General features: G+C 43.1%; 1 protein-coding gene across 1 annotated transcript in view; it reads left to right on the forward strand.

Moving 5' to 3' along the window:
- The window catches only part of LOC8026349 (fat-like cadherin-related tumor suppressor homolog), a 267,076-nt gene that overhangs the window by 175,499 nt on the left and 69,779 nt on the right, over nt 1-21,798 (forward strand). The window contains exons 14-18 of the mRNA XM_042289669.1: nt 1,229-1,400; nt 2,067-2,238; nt 4,489-4,538; nt 13,338-13,361; nt 17,245-17,456. Coding sequence (XP_042145603.1) covers nt 1,229-1,400; nt 2,067-2,238; nt 4,489-4,538; nt 13,338-13,361; nt 17,245-17,456 — 630 coding nt within the window. The remainder of the gene's footprint in view (nt 1-1,228; nt 1,401-2,066; nt 2,239-4,488; nt 4,539-13,337; nt 13,362-17,244; nt 17,457-21,798) is intronic.

A 21,798-nucleotide genomic window follows, 5' to 3' on the forward strand; every position in this document is an offset into this window, starting at 1 on the left:
TAAGAAAAATTCTGAATATTAAAAATGTGCCCCCACACCCGCGGCTATTGCTTCTCAAAGTCTGTGTGCTCTAACTGACACTGTCTATTTTCGGTTCGTCGTAGAGTTAGCCTCCGTAATGTGTGCTTTTCAACGAAAGAATGCTTATATTGGTGAAACACAGATGGCACACCTCACATCCCCAGCAAAATACTTTCCTTGTGTTCTATGTTGCTTTTGTCATTGCCTCGATTGCAGTTCCCTCATATTTAGAAATTTTGCGCTCTCATGCAAATTAGACACTGTATACGAAGCCACGCACTCGCGCCAATAGCTTTGACAGCGGTGTGCACTGTGCGACGCTGTTAATGCGAATAAACGATCGCCAGTTGTTTTTTTTCTTTTTATCCAAGAATCAAAGGGCCATCATCAAAAGTACTAGCGTGTTGGAAAGTAGTAATTAGGGCACTTTACTAAGTGCTCTAATTCTTCCTTTTGCCCACCAAAAACCTTTCGAAGTAGTATGCAAAAATGTTCCAATGTCAGGTTCACACTAACTGTGTCACACAGTGTACACTGAGTATGAAACGGGGTATTGCTAACCGAGATACTTCTTCGCTCTCCCGAGCGCTCCGCTGCATAGCAGAGAAGCCTTACACACACGCGCTGGAATAGGGCAATGAAGCACGACGCGCGCGTGTGCTTGTGTAATCGGAACAAGCCCACCTTGTGATGTGCCCCTCCTGCATCTTCGTTCCCCGACCCGAGAAGTTCCCACCCCCCGGTTTTTCAAAGGAACCTCCAAATTTCGTTTGGGCGCTTGCTCGGTATTTCATGGCAAGCAGCTGTCAGTTGTGCGTCGCAGAGGTCGCTTTTGTCCCCTGCGGAGGTTATTTTGTAACTCAAAATTTCTTCAAAGACGGCTTTCCTCTTTCACGCCTGCGGCTTCGACGGCACTGCGCTCAACTATAGACATTGACAAGTTAAGAGTTCGGGGAAAGCTCCTCCCACTTCTTTCTATTTTAGCAAAGCCAATGCTTGAGAGGAGTCGACCTCCTCTCTAGCGTTCACTGTGCTAAAATGTAAACAGAGTGGGAGGAGCTTCTCCTGAACTCTGAACCTGTCGCCGACTATAATGAGATGCGGTGTAGTGATGTGTCTCCGTCCTAGCTGCACAGCTCTTCAGCGACCGGAAGCAGCTAGGACACTGGCGAGGGACTTGCGTTTGATGTTTCTGCATTCCCCGTAGGTCGAAGCCAACGACCTCGACCTGGGAGAGAACGGGCGGGTGCGCTACCAGCTTCGAGAGGGCAACTCCGAGCTGTTCCACGTCAACGCGGTGTCAGGGGAGATCACCCTCAGGCAGCCTCTCGGGACCCACAACACCGAGTACACCCTCGTCGTGGCTGCCGTGGACAATGGTGGGTGCTCGGGTAGGGAGTGGGAAGCACCGCGTAAGCTATAGGGTGTTTAAATACCCCCACTTACAAAAATACACCACTGGAGGTGTAATTTTAGTGGTGCGTTTTAACTAAATTTCGAGGCATATTTCCGTCACTGCGAAAAATGTTAATAACGGCACTGACACGGTCAACGGTGGAAGACGGCTCAGCCGACCAAGTTAGCGAGGGTTGAAATTCGGTGTTATGACCACTATTTTAACAATGATATCTCCCGTAGAATCATGCATTCAGATCTTGCGTTTGTACCACGTGTATTTTCCCCGTGTATTTAACTCGCGACTGGCAGAATGTTAGTGAACTACTAAGTAAATAAATATAAGGGAAGTGAAAGCTGTTGTACTATATCGAGCAAAAAAAAAAAAGAATACCTCAAGTAACGTTAAACGTTTTTTTAGGAACGCAATTTTTAGTTTAGCTTGTTCAAGCGGTGTCCTCGAGGAACACGAGTCCCTCTGACATTGGTCACGAAGGTTTTTGCGCTCCATAGGCTGCACGAAGAGTGGATTGCCATCCAAAAAGGAGATCCGTATGCGCTCCCATGGGGTGCGGAACCAATTGCAACAAAAGCCCCGGAGTGAATCGCGTTCTGCGACGACTGCACTCACTCGCGATGCGACGCTGCAGGCATCCCCTCGCTGGAGACGGAGGCCGTGGTGCCCATCAAAGTGGTGAACCGGGCGATGCCGGTGTTCCCGCGCCAGTTCTACTCTGTCTCTGTGCCGGAGAACCTGCCCCCGGATGTGCCCGTCATCACCGTGCAGGCCGACAGCCCCAAGGGACGCCAGCTCATCTACAGGTGGGGGCCTTTGGCGCACAGTCTGCTGTGGGGCTGGTTTCCCTGTCTAGAGCATTGCAACGTGTTGTCACGAAGATGCGATAATGTGGCCAGCTGCAGACTTGCACGCAGCGCATTACGAGCAATGTGTCACTCATACCTAGTTACTCGCACCTAGTTACTTTTTTTGGTAACAGAGTGACAGCCCAGTTAGTTTTGATGCACATTCTGTTTTATGAGTCGTTTTCTACGACACAGTTGTCATGATGGAGTATTGTAGCAAGTATCATAATGGGCATCATGAGCAAGTGACACGCTGGTAGCGTTACACACATTAGGTTATATATACAGTTTACATATATAAAGTTAGAGCGCCTGAGCGAGGCTTGAACCTGGGTCGGTACGGTGGCAGTCGTATACTACAGTTGAGCTTGGTTGTATCACTCCCGGGTATTTCAAATTATAGTTTATATCGAACAGTCCAAACATCCCCTTGAAAATCACATGGAATTGTATAGGAGCGTTGTTTTTCTGTATCGAACTTCCATGGCGGGGACACTTGGCGGTTCGTCTCTTCTCCCACGGTCGGATTGCGCCCGCGGCGAGCACATAGCTCGCGTTGCGGGGTTGGCAGACCGCCAAGCCAGCGTACACTAACGGTGCTATGACAATTGCAACATACTTTAAAACCCTTAATGTTTGTGAGCCCTCAATTTTCACGGATTTCGCAAATTCAAACATTCGCAAAATTTAAGGGCACGCGAAAATTTCGGTTCTTAAACGAGCTTCAATGCAGATGTCTGGAATTCGCGAAATTTGTGGCTGCAATTATATCCTTTGTGACCGATTTAGAAAAATAGGAGCTGCAAAGATAAAGGGTTTTATAGTATAAAACGTTGAGGAACCCTTCCCAGTCTTGGCATCAATGCAGTAAAGCAGCGTGAAATCCACCGGTTCTTTAAGAGCCAGGACTAGAGATGCTTAATTTTTTACAAACTAGGCCTTCTAGAAAGAGAAGATGAAGTACCGTAAAAACCCGCATATAATACGAACCCGCGTATAATACGAGGCATGATTTGAGGACCGCGAAGAAAAAAAAAAAAGTTTTATCCGCGTATAATATGAAACAATTTAAGGACCGCGAAAATATTCCGCGTAAAATGCAACCCAGGAAGTCTTAAGAAAAACGTATATTTGCGTCGTAATTGAACCTTAATCACTGTCATCACTTCCATCAGACTCCTTGTCCGATGCCTCCTCCCCCAGGCAGTCGTCTTTAGTGCCGTCGAGCACATTTGAAATTCCGTACTTCTTGAAAGAGCGAGCGACGGGCGTGCACCGACGCAGTGAAAGCCCGGCGCGGCGTATAATGCGAACAACCCATTGTACCCAATGTCGGCTCATCAAAGTTTTCTGGCCCTCTCTTGCATCAGCTTGATGTCTACGGCGACGTGCCGTTCACGTTCCTCTTTTACAAAGTCGCCGAGACTTGCCTCGACGTCGGCGAGCACGCCATTTTTTGGGCCTCCAAAGCTTCTTCTCGTTCCGTTGCACGGGAACAGAGCTTGCTTTCGTCGTCTCCATCCGCGGATGCCGCCTTCATTTTCGGCGAATTGTCGCCCGGCAGCGCTGTTGCCGATGTCTTCCGCAACCAAAATTACTTTTCTTTTTGAAGGCGGCTGAGCATCGTTTTCGGCGATTCGCGCCGACGCCATTGCCTAGCCTGACCGTGGATACATGGTGGCTTCTCGGACATTGTGATTTTAATGATGATGATGATAGCTGTTTTGAACGCCATATTGCTACGAAACCGAAACCACGTCAAACTGCGTCAGATCGCGCCTCATAGAAGCTGAAAATTGTTGGGACCCACGTATAATACGAACCGCAAATTTTACATGGCAAAATTTGAAAAAAAACCTCGTATTATATGCGGGTTTTTACGGTAGTTTGAAGGGTATATACTTGTCGGCTAACAGCTACCAGACTCGCTACAGGCTACAGGGAATGAAGAGCTTGTGGTTGAGACATTGTTTGCTTACCCATTGAAGAGGATAGCACCTGCTGGGGGTGGAGCTTTGTCGTACACAGGATCAGTTCCTTTCACTTTTCCGTGCTTCCCGTTCCGTGTGCGATGGGACACGTCTTAGTAGCCTCGCTCGTAGACAATGACAACCTCGAGGAAGTGCTAGGCGCTCTCCCCCGCTTTCCTTGACAGATTTTGTATTGGCCATGAAACACACGCTCACACTGGATTCTTTTCAACTTCAGCATCGTGTCCGGCAACACCAACGAGGAATTTGCCGTTGACTTCAACGCAGGTGAGTGGACCAAAGTCGCTGCGCTGCGTCTATCGTAGCGGCTCTCGTGACTTGCAGCACAGCTTGTGCTAACACTGTTTCTGATCTCTGACTACGAGTCTCCGGACAAAGGAGCTGTGCAACGATTTTCAGACTTTGGCCGATCGATTGCGGGAATTGTTCTATGTCACCTATAGAATAAAGAACAGAAAATATTTCTTTCTTGCAAGCACTAGTTTTCATTAAAAAAAAAAAGTAAACAAATCGTGGGTCAGGGTACCCTTTGACTCGCACGGTCTTTTGAGTGAGGCGAGCAGGGACATCACTTGGAGTATCATATTCGGTTGTATCATCTTGTCGATTTCCCTCCTTAATTGTCTGCTTTTCAATGTCCGACTTGTCTACAACAAAGTATGGCACCCGCTTAGTTTCGTCCAAGGTCGTGACGAGTGATTGAGGCAAGAGATGGTTCGCCACGAAAAAGATGAGAGACCATTCAATTTAATCTGTGTACTTTGGCCGCAATGTAGTCATGACACAGAGGAAATGATTTTTTTGGCTTTCGATAGATGGCACCACAAAAATTTGCGTAGCCCGATAGACGTTGCGCCGTAGTTTCAATGACTGCCGCACGTAACTGCGGATCGGGGAAAAAAAATTTTATCCTTTGCGCTTATGCGAAGAAATTGCCGTATTTTGGAGGAAGGGGGCTCTTTTTCTCTCGCTTGTGCCAAGGTAAACAATATAAAACATACGAGCTGCAAATTCTTTCGACGTGAAAATCGTTGCACTGCCCCTTTAAGTAGGTCATTTTTATGTGACTTAAACTGCTACATTTTTGCTCATATTTACTTAGTGTTTTCTCGGCAGGCTGTGGGTTTTATTTCGGCTGCTCAGCGGTCTCACTAGCTTGCCTGAACCATTTTTTGTTTTTAAGATCTAACGAGTCTAGCGAAATATAGTTGCTATGTTTTGGTTTAACTTTTTTCTATGTTTTGAACCGTTCTGGTACAGGCAATGACAAAAAACTAGGCAGTGTTGTTTTGCAAGACCCCATTCTCTTGGCTTGTTTTCGGACCAAAATCACCGCGGTAGTCAGTCAGAGGCTGGTACAGCCAGTCGATTTAATGTGTGTGCTTTAAGTAAGGGTCACAACGTAGTCATGACGAATGGAGTGATAATAATAATAATTCTTTATTTTCTGTGCCCACAAGCAACTTTTCAGTCTCCACTGTGGAATTTCAGTAGAGGCATGAAGGTTGAATTTCAGTAGAGGCATCTGTTAAGGATGAGGAGATTTCTGAATTGTTGTTTTATTAAATGCCTCAGTTTGCAGGCTACTAAAAAAAAATATTTGTAAAATTCTTTGGTGATGCATGGGAAATGCCTACTAAATTTGAAATGAAAACAGCCGAATTCCCAACATCTTAGGCGGGATGGAGCACTGAATCCTACTTATCGTGGGTTTAAGGCAGAAAAACCTAAAGCACAGCAGCGCTCGTGCATATATATAAGAACCAGATGTGTATTCTATGTAGATGCAGCTGGATGCAAAAAAGACAACTCTTCATTAGGGCAAAACCATAAATGAGCACATAGCAAATGACGAAAATATGCCAAGAGTGGGCTTGACATCTGCTTCAGTTGAGTCATGTGTACAGCCTAACTGTCAGTCAAAGGGAAGAGAGTGCTACCACCTAGCTTGGAGTATTTCTGAAATTTATGTGCACTTGTTGCAAAATCTATTACAATCATCTTCCATCTCTTTCTCATTTCTGTCCTCACACACCCGAGCGAACCAAATTTCGTAGCGTGCTGTCGTAAGTGGTTCTGCCATTTGTCAATGGTGATGATAGTGTTAAAACATTGTTCGCTGTTTTTCAGTATTTGCATTGCTTATGCATACTATCAATGTTGAGTATTTTCAGTAATTCCTTCAATGTTGACCACATCGATTGCAGTCTTTTGTATCTCTTTTGTTAAATTAATATAGGTACTAACTGTAAAACCCTTTATTTTTGCAAACCCAATTTTTTTTAATGGGGCAGAAGGGTCATATTCATGACCAATAAATTTAGCGAATTCTAAGGGTGGAATTTGCCTCTCTGGACAGTAGAAATATTCACATGCCCTTAATTAGAGTTTGTGATTTTTCCAATTCACAGAATTCACAAAAATGAGAGGTTTGCAAACATTGCAAGTTTCACAGAATGTTTGAAAATAGATTTTTTCGTAACAAATATAGTCTTCTGGCTTTAATGGTTTTCATCATTTGCAGTACCATATCTGCCACTTAATTTGTTCATTCTCTGTGGCAACTATCACATATGTTTCAACATTTCACCATTGTGTGTGCAGAAAATGGTCTCACACTGAGGTTATGGGAAAGTAGGTAACAGGATATGCTGAGTTCTTATGCACCCAACTGCACTCATTGGCCCCATTGCACCTGCACAAATTGACCCATTGTGGCATGCCATTGTGCCCCCATTGTGCACTTGTACTCAGTTGCATGCTTCTGTGCCTTTCCAAGCTATTGCTTCTCTCTGCAGAGATGGTTTGTTGTTTCCTGCACTTTCACAAATGCCAAGAGATCTAATTTGCTAAGGGTGTGTCCAGTGTTTCCAGTGCCATTGAGACTGCTGTGAACAAAGAACCCATCACAGTGGCACTCTTGTATGCTTGACCACTTGTTTTGCGTGAGCTAGCCCCATCCACACAAACTACCTCATATGTAAATCAAATTTGCCATTTAGATTGATAGTCATACCTTTAGAATGTGCATGCACACAGTTCTAATGTTGCTGCACCTTAAGCAGGTGTGATCAGTAGGTTTATAGTCAGATAATATATGCAGCAGTACAGTATAAACTCGTTGCAACAGACCTGGTTACAACATCATTTGGATATAACTTACTGCCTTGTCAAGTTCGGTTTGTTTTTCTGTCTGCATACAGCTTATTCCTTGTACAGCAGACTGAAATCTTGATCACTACCAAGGTCTGTTATAACCAATTTAAACTGTACATTAATGAAATATTGAACCTTTTTAGAGGCTATCTTGCTAGTGTGCCATATTTTCTTTATCCCTTTTGACAAAAACATCATATGAGTGAGACTGGGTGCTGAAGAAAGTTAATGTTACAATAAAAACAATTTGCTTCTCACAAATGAACTGTAAGGCAGGAGTGCAATCTTGGCATTTGTGAAATCTCACTGTGTTGGTCATACCATCTGTCTTGTTGTTTGTGCACTGTTTGTTTATGCGCTGGTGTGACCTTATCATGCTTACGTCTTCGTAACAGTCTGGAGTGAGTGGAACCTGCGTTTATTTTTATAGAGGGTCGTTTTTCACATACAAGGTTATTTTTGGCAACTGCAAAAACATACTTTGAATTTTGTTTTGTACACCCATGCTACATCTTCTCACAGCTGCTCAGAAAGCAACCAGTAAGATCTTAAATGAGCACTACAAACCAGTTTGTAAAGATATTGCACTTCAACTATGTGCAAATTTATGCCAGTGATACTTGAAATATGTATGCAATATTTCTAAGTTATGGCTGACAGCCAGTAATAGTATAGTGCATGTGTCTTGTTTTCATTTACACACTCCAGTCCCATTGCTGTTCTAATGGTCTAGAGGGACAACATATTTAATAAGTGTGGCAGCTCCAGAAACCATTAGCTTTCCTTCATTGAGCACTCACCTATTGCCACGGTGCTTAGTAAAGAAACAAAGTCAAATGCAACCAAACATCCTCCAAATCTAATCTAGGTTAGGTACTATAGCTGTTTCAAGCTAGTATTATCCAGAAGGGAAACATGGCATGGCTACACTCTCATGCCTGTCTCCTTCACAAGGCTCTACACAACACTTGTGATGGCAGAATATCTTCTGTTCAAAGTTTTTCAACTTGAGGCACGGGTTGATGTGACTCTGGCAATTTGAGTACCATATTTCCCGGGTATGTAGTCGCAATATTTGCCCAAAATTTCCTTCAGTGTGCCTTATACAATGGTAATTAAAATAAGAACGCCGACTTGACATAACAGAAAAAACAACTTCATTAGACGTTTCGCCTCCCATGCGGGAGGCATCATCAGTAGTTACACAGCAAATGCAGGGTTCAACCTAAACTCAACGCTATTTATCACGAATGTCCGTGTAAGCTTCGTGGAGAGGGCCACGGTTTTTGTTGCACACGGATGTGTCCCTGCGAAGAAACCACGATTCTAGAAGCTTTTGGGGCCCCCATCTGTCCTCTCTCGCCAAGGTCGTCGCGGCCGGAAAGTCGAAAGAATGCCCCATTGTCCACGCATGGTCCACCAGTTCAGTCTTCAGTCGCGTCGCGTGGGATGCGTACGTGACGTCATGCTTGTGTTCTTTGAGTCTGGTATCTCTCCTCCGTCCGGTTTCACCAATGTAGGACGCTGGGCAGTCACTGCAGGGGATCTTGTAGATAACGCCTCTTTGGACGTTCGCCGGGGTTGGGTCCTTTGGTTTGGAAACGGAATTTCCAATAGTTCTGTATGGCTTGAAAACAGTTCGGATGCCAAGGGGCCTCAAAGCGCGACTAAGAGGTTCGGAGACTCCTTTGACATAGGGGATGCACACTAGTCGCGCTTTGAGGCCCCTTGGCATCCGAACTGTTTTCAAGCCATACAGAACTACTGGAAATTCCGTTTCCAAACCAAAGGACCCAACCCCGGCGAACGTCCAAAGAGGCGTTATCTACAAGATCCTCTGCAGTGACTGCCCAGCGTCCTACATTGGTGAAACCGGACGGAGGAGAGATACCAGACTCAAAGAACACAAGCGTGACGTCACGTACGCATCCCACGCGACGCGACTGAAGACTAAACTGGTGGACCATGCGTGGACAATGGGGCATTCTTTCGACTTTCCGGCCGTGACGACCTTGGCGAGAGAGGACAGATGGGGGCCCCGAAAGCTTCTAGAATCGTGGTTTCTTCGCAGGGACACATCCGTGTGCAACAAAAACCGCGGCCCTCTCCACGAAGCTTACACGGACATTCGTGATAAATAGCGTTGAGTTTAGGTTGAACCCTGCATTTGCTGTGTAACTACTGATGATGCCTCCCGCATGGGAGGCGAAACGTCTAATGAAGTTGTTTTTTCTGTTATGTCAAGTCGGCGTTCTTATTTTAATTATGACGTCTCCCGGCTTTTGGAGTATTTTTGCATTATACAATGGTGCAACATATAAAGTATATGCATCCCTTTCTGTAAGTATATAACTATGAAAATTTTGTCATGGGGTGCAATTTCTCATCAATTCGTCAACTAGAATATTGAACTTGCTCTCACTTGCACATATATTGTTATCTTCATACATATTTGCACGTTTTTCAATGTGCAGCTCCGCCGCATCGACCATACAAATGTAAAGGTGTGAGTTATGTATCAATCTTTTCTGAAAACAGCCTTTTTATAAAAGGCTACGACTTATAGACCCGAAAATATGGTATGTGGTTCTCACGCCTAACTGTACCTGTGTAAGAGATTTTGATGTTCCCCGTCCAGATACCTCTTTGCACTTTTTCCTCCATTGAGGGTGCAACGAAACGAATTGCGCTGCACATATGAAGTGTGTTGGCTGCAATTGCTGGTGCCTCCCTCCGTGTGTGAAACAAGGCAACGTCTTGCTTTTTACTAAACAATGCACCCGTCTCGATGCGAACCGTGCCTGCTTTCGGCATGTTGCTCTAACACTAACACCATTTGCTCCTTAGACCCGCTAAATTTCAGCAGTAAAAAAAAAATAAAAGAAAAAGATTGTGTAGTTATTTTTAGAAACAGCAGTCTTTATTTGTTTGTTTATTAAAAATTTCTCAGAAGCCTATTAGGTATCATCATATGGTCTTGCAAAAAAATTTGCATTGGAAAAAATTATAAATATATATACAAAAATGAATTAGTGCAGACTCATTCTTTGCAGATCAACAGAACACTATGTGCAATATCCATATATCCCTGAACAGCACCTAGTATGTACAATAAGAACATTGGAGGAAAAAAAAACAACATTAAATAACCACTTGAGCACTAATCAAATTTGATTCACATACTCATTCATTTATTTATTTACAAAGAAACCTGCATCACTATGAGGCATTATTGTAGTTTTTTTTTGTTTTTTTTTTATTGCATAGATAGTTTTAACTGTTAAGAGCAGGATATTTTTGCAAACTTTAAAGCAGGTACTGTTGGGAAAAAGATGCCATTCTGAATGAGGTACACAATGAAAACTTCTTGTGCACGTAGACTATGTGGCTATGTTATTTTCATAAGTAAATGTTTAAAGTTCTCTTAAAGAGGTGCTCAGAATCATCAAAAGTATTTGTAACCTAAAACATGCAACCATATTTCAATTGGATTTATTGAATTCCAGGTATGTGCTTTTTGAATACAAAATTGTTTTAATGCTTTTATGTTTATACTAGTAGTAGTAGGTAGTAAATTGAGATATAAAAAGTAGAGAAGCTTCAGTGTAGCATTGTTATAGCAAAGACTTTCCTGAAAACAAGACACGCTCATCTTTTTGTATCTTGCTGCACTTAAACAGTCAGCCCCAGTGAACCTGGAGATTATAGGGAAGTATTACAAAATATTTTATATTTTGAAAGTCTATTTTGCATATTGCAATGTGTTACCTAACAAAACCAATTTTTGGGGGGCTTGTTAAAAGTGAGTTTTATAGTTAACATCACACAAATTAACTTTTTATGTGAAAGTTGCTTTTGGGAGCTCATGTTCCTTGCATAGCTTGTGTGTTTTTAAATGCTATTTGACTAACTTCTGCAATCTTGGTATGCATTGAATCATGCTACTGTAGAGAAAATAATTGAACCTAATGCTGTAAAGGTGCCAGTGAAGCAATTAATACTCTAATCCATGCATGAAGCTTGTGAACAATTGCATCATCATCTCATAAGTTTTTGTTTATTTGAGTGTGAAAAGAAGAACAGCCTCGAATGAGAAATACATGGCTCTTACTATTACGGAGAAGGATTTTGAAGAGTCCGCTAAATGATTTTCAGGCTTTGTCCTACATTACGACAAACCTCTAATGTTGACACTTCTCAACATCATTGAACAATCCGCCATATCACGTTTCTATGCACAGCTTTTTAATGAGTAACAAAGCAAGGTGGCCTCTGCTAGGTCTCAAGAAAATAAGAGGTGAAGATATGTTTGCTTTCCAAGACACTATAGCTGCACGACAATAGTTGCAGAACAGGAAATGTATGCCACAATCGTGACCGGTTCTGCAGACGGTCACGAGTGTGGCCGGGATCCCAGATAGCTGCAGCATGTCCCAATTTAGAATGATGTCTTTGTTTTCAAAGTGATTTAGAAGCCGACAAGGTTGTAGTGTGGAATATTAACGAAAGGAAATTAGCCAGGAACAGTAACTAGTTTGGTAAGCTAAAATAAAATGTAGAACATTTTTTAGGCCGGTTTTGCGATTGGGGGGTGTGAGGATTTGTATGCGGTTGACACATACTTTAAGTTGGTTCTAGTGTTTGTTATTGACCTCACTGTTCTTTGGACTAGCTAATTTTGCACTAGGATGGAACACAAGCAAGAGTGTGTGGCAGGGAGGTAGACAACTGTTCGATTGCAACAATTGATATAGCCTACCCTGGCCCATGGCGCATGGTCAGGTGACAAGCGCTCAGTCTAGTAGAAATCAGTCAGGTCGGGAACATCAGCCACGCTTTTAGGTGGAAACGGTGCCCACATGAAAATCGTTTGCATTCTTTTATAATTCTTGAAGCGCATAATATGGCAGTAGCTTCTTTTAAAGAAGAGGTCACATACCCTTCGAGTGGATTTAAATATAGGAACTTGATGGTTGAGCCAACACTCAACGTCGGCAATGCTAGCCAGTTTCGCAGATTCAGAATGCTATGGCACTTACTAAAGTTTGTCTGACTTTAGCGTCCATTTGAGGCATGCAGCATAGAGGATATCTTTTTGTGAACTTCCTCACATCTGGTCTTAGGAGCATGCTTATTTAAAAAAAGAGTTTTGACATGAGTGTTTAGATACATTGAGGGAATAGCAAACAAATGACACTCAGTGTGACCTTGTTCCATTTGCATCACCACCGTTGGTTTTTGATGTAGGATAAAATGGAAGCATCTAATTTTTTTAAAGGAAAGCGGTAATGAACTTCTAAAAGGTGGCATCATTACTTATCAAGGACTTCAAAATAACTCAATCAGTACATATTGGTTTGAAAATCACTTTGGAGACCCTTTATCGCCCAATGGTACCTATGTTCCTTCACTGTTTACAAGTTCTCACAGGCAAATCAGACGAGATTAGCACCGAATCTTGAAGTGTGCGCACATTGGACGCAGACAACGGCAAAGCACACGCAGTGGATGAGCAGTCGAGAATTGTTGATTCTACGAGTAGCGTGCTCAAATTGTAGTGTTGATGTCAACGTCAGTGCTACAATTTGAACAAACTGCCCTACACCAATTTCATTTCTGGTGACAATGATGTAGCAGTAACTTATCCTTCGGGACAAATTCGTTGGCTGCATATTGACAAGACAAAACGAGGTTCCCATCCGTTAACTGCTCTAACTACCAGATAAATAATGAGGAAACGGGTTTTGCAACGATGCATGGGGGAAGTGGGGGGGGGGGGGCATCTTCTCTTTGATTGTGTGCAACCTTTTTTCTGTCTTTGTTTGCCCCTGTCCGGGTCGTTAATCGTAACTTATTATTTAACAGCCGTTTGTTTCCCCCTCCCTTCTTTTCCGTTGCCTTGTTTTTCAGACCCGGCCCATAGTAATGGTCCATGTGAGTATGCCAATGTGGGCTTTATGTTCATTTCAACATTTTCTTTTTTTGTTGCAGTTTCCTCGTTTTTTTTGTTTGTGTTTACGTTGTGCCGATGGTGTCCCCTTTATGTTTCCCTGTGTTTGTTTGGCACACCATAAGCAGTGCTCATTAGTTTCTTTTTTAACATATTGAGGTATTTAGCGCACAAGGTAGAGAGAAGAAGAAGGACAGGACAGAAAAGAGCGCTACTCACAACTACGTTTACTGATAAGAAGGGAAGAGAAAGAATCCGCCGCGGACTTGTGCATCTGCCACAGCCCCGTGAATGATAGCGGCTAGTTCATCCAGGCTCGTTCAGGCCCTTCATTTTTTGTTCAAGGAATTTCCTTTCCTTGTTTGTTAGTGTTACGGATTCAACGCTAATGCAGTTCCTGTCCTCACGAAGGATGTAGAAGGCCTCCAATACCTCGCGGGTCAATTTGTCTTTGTTCTTCGCCAAGATGTTGGTCTCACGGAATAATGGTCTGCACGCGCATTCCCTGCAATGGAGAGGAAGATTTCCGCCCACTGTAGCCTTCAAGGAGTAATCATGCTCCCGGAGTCGGTCATTGAGGCATCTGCCCGTTTGGCCTATGTAGCTGTTGCCACACGAAAGAGCTATCTTATATACGACGCCCGAAGCGCATGGCGTCGTATATATCATAAAGGGGCATAGCTCTAACGTGTCTGGGCTCGGCACTAAGGAACTCTTGTCTTCATACTATGTCAGCCAGCTTCACCATGCATGTAGAGAGGCTAACAAAAGCCGGCTATTTGTCAGGCCTACTGGTGGATGTGGCAAACGCTCTGGTGAAGAAGGCAAAAGGCTTCCAAACCAACAAGACCAGTGTCAAGCAAACAAGGCCAGTTGTAATACCGTACCTGCACAGGATGTCCCATAATTTAAAAAACGTTGCAAGCCGCTATGGGGTCAGAGTGGTCTTTTCAGCACCACAAAAAATGAGCCAAATTTGCAATAGAGTGAATGCGCATGCTGAGGGTACCACAAAACCCACGTGCACCAAGAAGCATGCAAACGAATTCTTACCATGCGCACCGCATTGCCAAAAGATGACCCCGGCACCATTACTCCTTTCCATATTCCCCTAGCAACTTCATATCTATTGTAATTTTATTGTGCCCTATGCTTTATAATGTGATTACTTTGTGCCCAGACGATGCTGCCCATTGTGAGGCAGCATCGTCTGCTGCTCATTCTTGGCGGCTGCTCGGTTGCGGCAGCAAAGTGTGGCGGTCTGCAACTTGGTAAACTTTGTGAGTTTGAATATTTTTAAAATTATCACAAACTTTCTCATCACTATAACTGCAGGAGCCACTCTATCTCTTCGCTAAAGACAGACACAAATACCTTCAAAAAGTGCAATGGGAATGAAAATCATAATCTCTTTGTTATAGCCGCTATTACAGTGGAGCTGTCAAGGGCTAGGTTCCCCAGGATCGTGTCTACCAGCAAAAAAAATGATGACACCGAACTCTGGACAGCTACCGCCATCTATGAGTGACAGCGGCAACCAGACAATTGGTTGCCGCCGTCGCTTATAGATGGCGGCAACCTTTCTTCGGAGGAAGAAGAACGGGAGCAGAACGAGCTGCGATGTGCGCAGCAGCGTGAAGGGTTCCGCAACCGCCGCGACGCCGCTATCGGCTTAATTTCCACTGCGTCGAGCGCTTGAGATTCCCTTGCGAAAGAAGAGCAGATAGCTCACCTGGAAAGCCACTGTCAAAAACAGAAGCTTCAGCTCCACTGCTCTTTCTTCTTCACCAGAGTGGAAAGGCTGAAAGTTTTTCATTATAACAGACTTCGTTATAAGCAAGCGAGACAGTACCTGATAGGCCGACTTACCTTATGCTGTCTTAACACAAGCATCTAGTTTCCTTATTGCTTCGAATAAACAAGCAATTACCTTTTTTTTTTTTTCAGTATCATTGTTATGTTTAAAAGCTCTTCGTCAAAGCATTTAGGGTGGTGGAAAGTTCTGATCTGGGGAATCCACCTAAGCTGTAAAATTTGATGCTCGTCAGTAGCTTGTCTGAGTTAGAAGCAAAAAAGTGATGATGTTCCGCTCGTATTAACTGTGTCGCACATTGTACGACCTTGATTTTCTGCAAGGCAGAAGCTTTCTCGAGTATCCTTCTCCTCTGACATTGAGAAATCAGCAACAGAAAGTAATTTACCAACAAAGAATGACATACTTTTGTGTGCTCTTGGCTTCAAGGGTAGGGGATCAGAGGCTGGGGAGCAGGTACAAAGAGGGAAGTGTCCTCAAGTGTCCTGCAAAGGTTCTAGCATTAGAAGCAACCCCGTGTCGCATCGGTAACAGCTGCACACTTGTGAAAGCTTCAAGAGACCTGAAGATGTTACATAGATGGAGGTAAAAGAGCATGATAGTATAATACTAATAGGTGGAGTTTTATTTATGGAATAACAGACTTCATTGAAGGCGTATTGTCTTCATCTGAAGATGTCTTTATCCGAAGATGTTCAAAGTTCCTGACATCATCCAGATATCCTTATGAAGACATGTGGATGATCCTAGCAGAGGAAATCTGAGTGATCTTAGCAGAGGACATCTGATGAAGATGTCCAAAGATCTGGACATCTTTATTCAGATGTGAAGAAAGGTAAAAACGCAGGCGAGCTGGTGAATGACATCCGTAGTAACCCTGAGACGTAGGAACAATAAAAAAATGGACAGAACAACTAAGAAGCTGTGTTAGAGACTTCGTTGTTCTGTCCGTTTTTACAGCGAAGCTGTTATGCACTAGGATCTGGGAAAAATGTGTCCACGGATGTTGACAGAAAACTCCCCTTGGTCGTGGCAAGTATGAATAAATAAAAAAAGAAAGAGGAGGCAACCTGCATGAGTTAGCCTTCCTTTTCATTATTAGATAGTGAGGTCCTGATCCTTTGTTATCATCTCTAGGCATCATCCTCGAGGTCATTCTAGAAGTCGTCTATGAAATCATCCTAGAGGTCATCCTAGGCGTTGTCCTTGAGGTCGTCCTAGGCGTCGTCCTTGAGGTCGTCCTAAGCGTCGTCCTTGAGGTCGTCTTCTACGCATTGTCTTCGGGTCATTCTAGAAGTCGTTCTTGAGGTCGTCTTTGAGGTCGTCTTTGTGGTCGTCCTCTAGGCGTTGTCCTCGAGGTCATCCTCGAAGTTGTCCTAGAAGTCGTCCTTGAGGTTGTCCTAGACGTCGTAAAAAAACAGCTTCGCTGGTCTTCCATTTTAACGTGAAGTCAGAGGGCTCTACAAATTTTTTTTATGGTTCTTACATCTCGCAGTTACAATGGACATTATTCAAATGTCATTGCACAGGACATCTGGACGATCCTAGCAGAAAGTATCCAGATTCTAACTAAGAATATCTGGATGAGCTCTGCAAGGACATCTGGGCACCTTTGAATTAAGGTGTCTATTATAAAGCTTCTACAGTCTACAGCTGAAGACTGAAGGTGTTTCCATCCAAGGATATCCAACGATTCTGACATTTTCAGGACTTATGAATGATCTTAGCAAAGGACATCTGAATGATCTTAGGAGAGAATGTCTGAATAATCCTTATAGAGGACATCCAAATGAAGATTTTTAAAGTGCTGGACATCTTCATTCTCGGAGAACATCCAGATGTTCTTTGCAAGGGCATCTGGACACCTTTGAATGGCGCTGTCTTTATCCAGTCTACAGCTGAAGACTGAACATGTCTTCATTCGAGGATGTACCTGTTCTCAGATGAGAACCGCGGGTATGATGGGATTGAGCTGCCGAATGAGAACCGTGGGTATGATGGGATTGAACTGCCGAACCCTTGCTGCCACATAAGGTCTTCCATTCTCCTCCCAGGTGTCGTGTACGTCGTAGAGCAGCTGGACTACGAGACCCACCAGAAGTACCAGCTTACCCTTCGGGCCACGGACTCTGTGACCGGAGCCTTCTCCGACGTCCTCGTGGGCATCACGGTCGAGGACATCAACGATTTCCCGCCCATGTTCAGTCAGCCCTCATACAACACCAGTGTTTCAGAGGCGACTCCGTACACGACGTCCATCCTCAAGGTAAGACATATTTAGAAAGCTGCAGTAACCGTAATGATCAATGTCACCTCAAGAAAAAAAAACAAGGTTTACGCATGGCATATGTGCTGTGCAAAGTAGTTTTTACAAGATTTGGTTGTCAGATTAAAGAAACGAGGCCTTTTGCATTTGGAACCTCTGCATTTTGATCAAATAAGAAATTTCTGATCTGGAGTGCACATGTGAGTATCTTAATTCACCTCTTGAAGAGGAAAATTGGTAAAGCGTTGTGAGGAGCCGTAACTTTTTCTTCTAAGATTTTGGAAGTGAAGATGAGCATATAGTAATTGGTACTTAGATAAACGCATGGACATGAAAAAAAACTTTTCCCCCTCCTTTAAAACAAACATTTTTTGGTGCATTATTTTTTTTACAAACCCTGTGGTGGTGATTGATTAGTGATAGGTGGGAGGGTTGGTGGCGATTCTGAAACATATGGTTCTACTTTGGCGCATTGTCTTGAAATAGAAGCACGGACTATAATCATGTCAAGGTACATAAAATGAGCCTCGTGGCTTTGGAGAGGAGGAGACTAGAGCCTTCGGAAACAGCGAGTAGGGACAAAGGTACGGAGCACGGCCACGGACGCGGGCTCCCCCTGCCGCGCGTCTACCCACGAACCATCCCAACCGGAGCTCGGTGCTCCGATGTCCCCGTGCACTCTCGTCTCCTCCTCTTTCTCAATTTCTATCTTTTTAGAGATAAACATTTTTTTCTTTAATTTGCAACAAATGTGTTTTATTCAAGCACTAAAAAAAATATATTTTTTTTAAATATAGTGTTTTAGAGCGCAGCTCTTAGGCGCCTGTTTCCGGCTTGAGCGGCGTCGCCGTCGCCGTCGGCGTAACTGCGCGTTGCATTATTTATTTATTTATTTATTTATTTAAAAGTTCCCTCAAGGCCCGAAGGCATTACAGAGGGGAGCGGGTTACATCAATAGAATTCAACAACATACAATGATTAACAACCTATGAATGTAAAACAAATGTACATATTAGTGAAACGCTGAAATGTGAACATTGTTAAGGCAATTTTTGAAAGCAACGCTGTCAGATATTGATACCACAGACGCTGGAAGGTGGTTCCACAACACTGTAGTTCGGGGTATGAATGAATTGTGAAAAGTAGTAGTGTTACATGAAGGTACGCCCATCTTGTGTCGGTGATCAAGACGCTGTGATATGTAAAAAGGAGGTGCTAATAACTTGTCACGCAAAGTATGATTGTGGTAGTAGATTTTGTGAAACAGGCACAAACGAAAAACTTCTCTACGCGATGCAAGATTAGGCAGGTTCAAACTTGATTTCATGGATGTTACGCTGGCAGTGCGGTGATAATTAGTAAGTATGAATCGGGCGGATCTATTTTGAATTGCTTCAACTGCAGATGTTAATACGTCAGTACCGGGGTCCCAAATTGAAGAGGCATATTCTAGTTTGGTGCGAACAAGTGTTTTGTAAAGAAGTAGTTTAAGTGATAAGGGAGCTGCTGAAAAATTTCGTTTTATGAAACCCAGCATACGATTGGCGTTACTTGTTACGTATTGAATATGAGTTTCCCAGGACAGATTGGATGAAATATGAACCCCCAAATATTTGTAGGTTGTTACTTGTTGTAAAGGAGTGTGGTTTAGGTAATAACAAGAGACATCACTCTGAAGCCGAGAAACCCTTATTACCTTACATTTGTTAGTGTTAAGCTGCATATGCCATAAGTCACACCATTCAGATACACGGTCAAGGTCACACTGAAGAGAAGAAACATCGGATTTGTTAGTCACTTCACGATATATAACACAGTCGTCAGCAAACAAGCTAATCGAAGATGAAACACAGGAGGGTAAGTCATTGACATATATAAGGAAAAGAAGAGGACCCAGTACAGACCCCTGCGGCACTCCGGACGTCACAGAAGCTGAAGGAGAAGACGTGTCATTCGCAAATACAAACTGAGACCGGTTAGTTAGGAAGGCGTGAATCCAAGATAGTGTAGCGGAATCAATGCTGAGTTTGCTTAGCTTATGAAGTAGTAGACTATGTGATACCTTATCAAATGCTTTAGCGAAATCGAGGAATATGCAGTCAGCTTGGGAACTTCGATCAAGAATAAGGTGAAGGTCGTTAGTGAAGGTTAGTAGCTGGGTTTCACACGAAAATGACTTACGAAAACCGTGTTGGGCGGGAGAAAAGAAGTTATTAGACTCCAAAAAGTTTACTAAATGTGAAAAAATGACGTGCTCAAGAATTTTGCATGGGATGCTTGTTAGCGATATGGGACGGTAATTAGAAGGAGAATGTTGATCACCCGTTTTGTGTATCGGCACCACCTTTCCCACCTTCCAGTCGTCCGGCAAATACCCACAATTAAGAGACTGATTAAATAGTTTAGAAAGTATTATTGAAGAATATTCTTTGGTACTTTTTAGGAATTTTGAATTAATATCATCTACTCCCGCGGAACACGATATTTTTAAATTATCGATTACATTAACAATTCCACAAGCATCAATAGCGACCGGGTACATAGGAACAAATCCAGTATGTTGAAATGGAGGTAAAGATGACACGTTAACGTCTGAAAATGAAGCCACAAAGGCGGAGTTCAAAACAAGGGCACACTCACTAAAAGGCACAGCATTTCCAGAGGAACTAAACAATGATATTGACGATTTTTCATTTCGATTAATTACATTCCAAAACTGCTTTGGGTTGCTTGTTAAAAGTGATGGTAGAGTTACATTAAAATAAGTAGCCTTCGCATTTTCAATAGCACTTTTATAATTATTGGCTGCAATATGGTATGCAGACCATTTAGAATCAACATTTGAAAATTTAGCTGCTCGAAATTTTTGTTTTTTCTTGTTAGAAAGCCTTTTTAATGTGGTGTTAAACCATGGTGATTGCGGGTTAACGGAAATATTGCGCAAAGGTATATATGTATTAGTAAGATGCACAACCTGCGTTTTAAATAAATCCCAATTTTCCTGAATTGAGCGTTCCGAAAAGAGCGGCAAGTAATCATCAAGAAAAAAAGAAAGTTCACTGTTAATGGCCTCGAAGTTACCTTTAGCATAGTCGCATATTTTTTTCTGAATCTTTGGAGCATTTCTAACAGGAACATCGATGACAAAATGTATTAATGAATGATCACTTATGCCCTGCATGGTGCTAATTGAAGATATTAAAGAAGATGACGTTGTTAAAATTAGATCCAATATGTTGGCTGTTGTATGGGTAATTCTAGTAGGAAGAGTCATCAATTGACTGAAGCTGAAATCGCTACACATGTTTATGAAGTCAGTCGCGTCTGATGAAAATGGGTGACTGTAAGCATGCAAGCCAGTCCAGACTATATTTGGGTAGTTGAAGTCACCTAAAAGAATGATCGGAACGGAAGGAAAGCGTATTATTAATGAGTTTATTGCGTCATGAAGACTGGTAACGAAGGAATGATTGTTAGATGGCGGGCGATAGCATACACCCAAAATAAGTTTCTGGTTATTCAAATGCAAACAAACCCATGTTATTTCCAATTCGCTATTCAGGCGCACGCAAAACGATTCAATATGACTTGCAATTGCGATTAACACACCGCCACCAGTCCTTTCACCTCTATCGTAACGATAAACCTTGAAACTTTTTTCACAACAAAATATTTCGGAATTTTTAACAGAAGAGGAAAGCCACGTTTCGGTTAAAACCACAATATCAGCACTGGATGAGTCTATAGCAGAGCACAAGTCATCCCTATGACGCAACACACTCCTTATATTACAAAAAAGTACTGACAAATGTTTGTTTTTATCAGTACGACCCTCACCCCTCGCAACTCGTTATGATGATGCAGATGTTAGGTTAGTTGGAACAATCTCTGTGTTATCTCTCGCGCGCATATCGGGGGCGGAACCGAACTCAAAAACATTATCAGTAGTCGCGTTGTACATGTAGCACTTTTTGTTGACATGCAGCTTGTTATACCGCAGCTGATATATGCAATTCGTAGCTTTACCAAATTCAATTTAATAATTATTTAATAACGTCACGAGGGTTACCCTCGTGAGGGTTACGAGGGTTACTCTCACAAGGGTTACGAGGGTTACACTCACAAGGGTTACTCCATGAGGGTCACGAGCGTTACCTTCACGAGGGTTGCGAGGGTTAGTTACCCTCAATAGGGTTACCCTCACGTCACCCCTCTGAGGTCACTTGACCCCTCCCTGAGGTCATGTGACCCCCCTCAGGTCATGTGACCTCTGGGAGTCACTTATCCCTCAGTACCCATCCATCCTCCTCCTCGAGAGCTGCGCTCTAATCCGGCAATGCAG

This window comes from Ixodes scapularis, unplaced genomic scaffold (genome assembly GCF_016920785.2).
Source record: "Ixodes scapularis isolate PalLabHiFi unplaced genomic scaffold, ASM1692078v2 PGA_scaffold13__105_contigs__length_92229423, whole genome shotgun sequence".
Lineage (NCBI taxonomy): Eukaryota > Metazoa > Arthropoda > Arachnida > Ixodida > Ixodidae > Ixodes > Ixodes scapularis.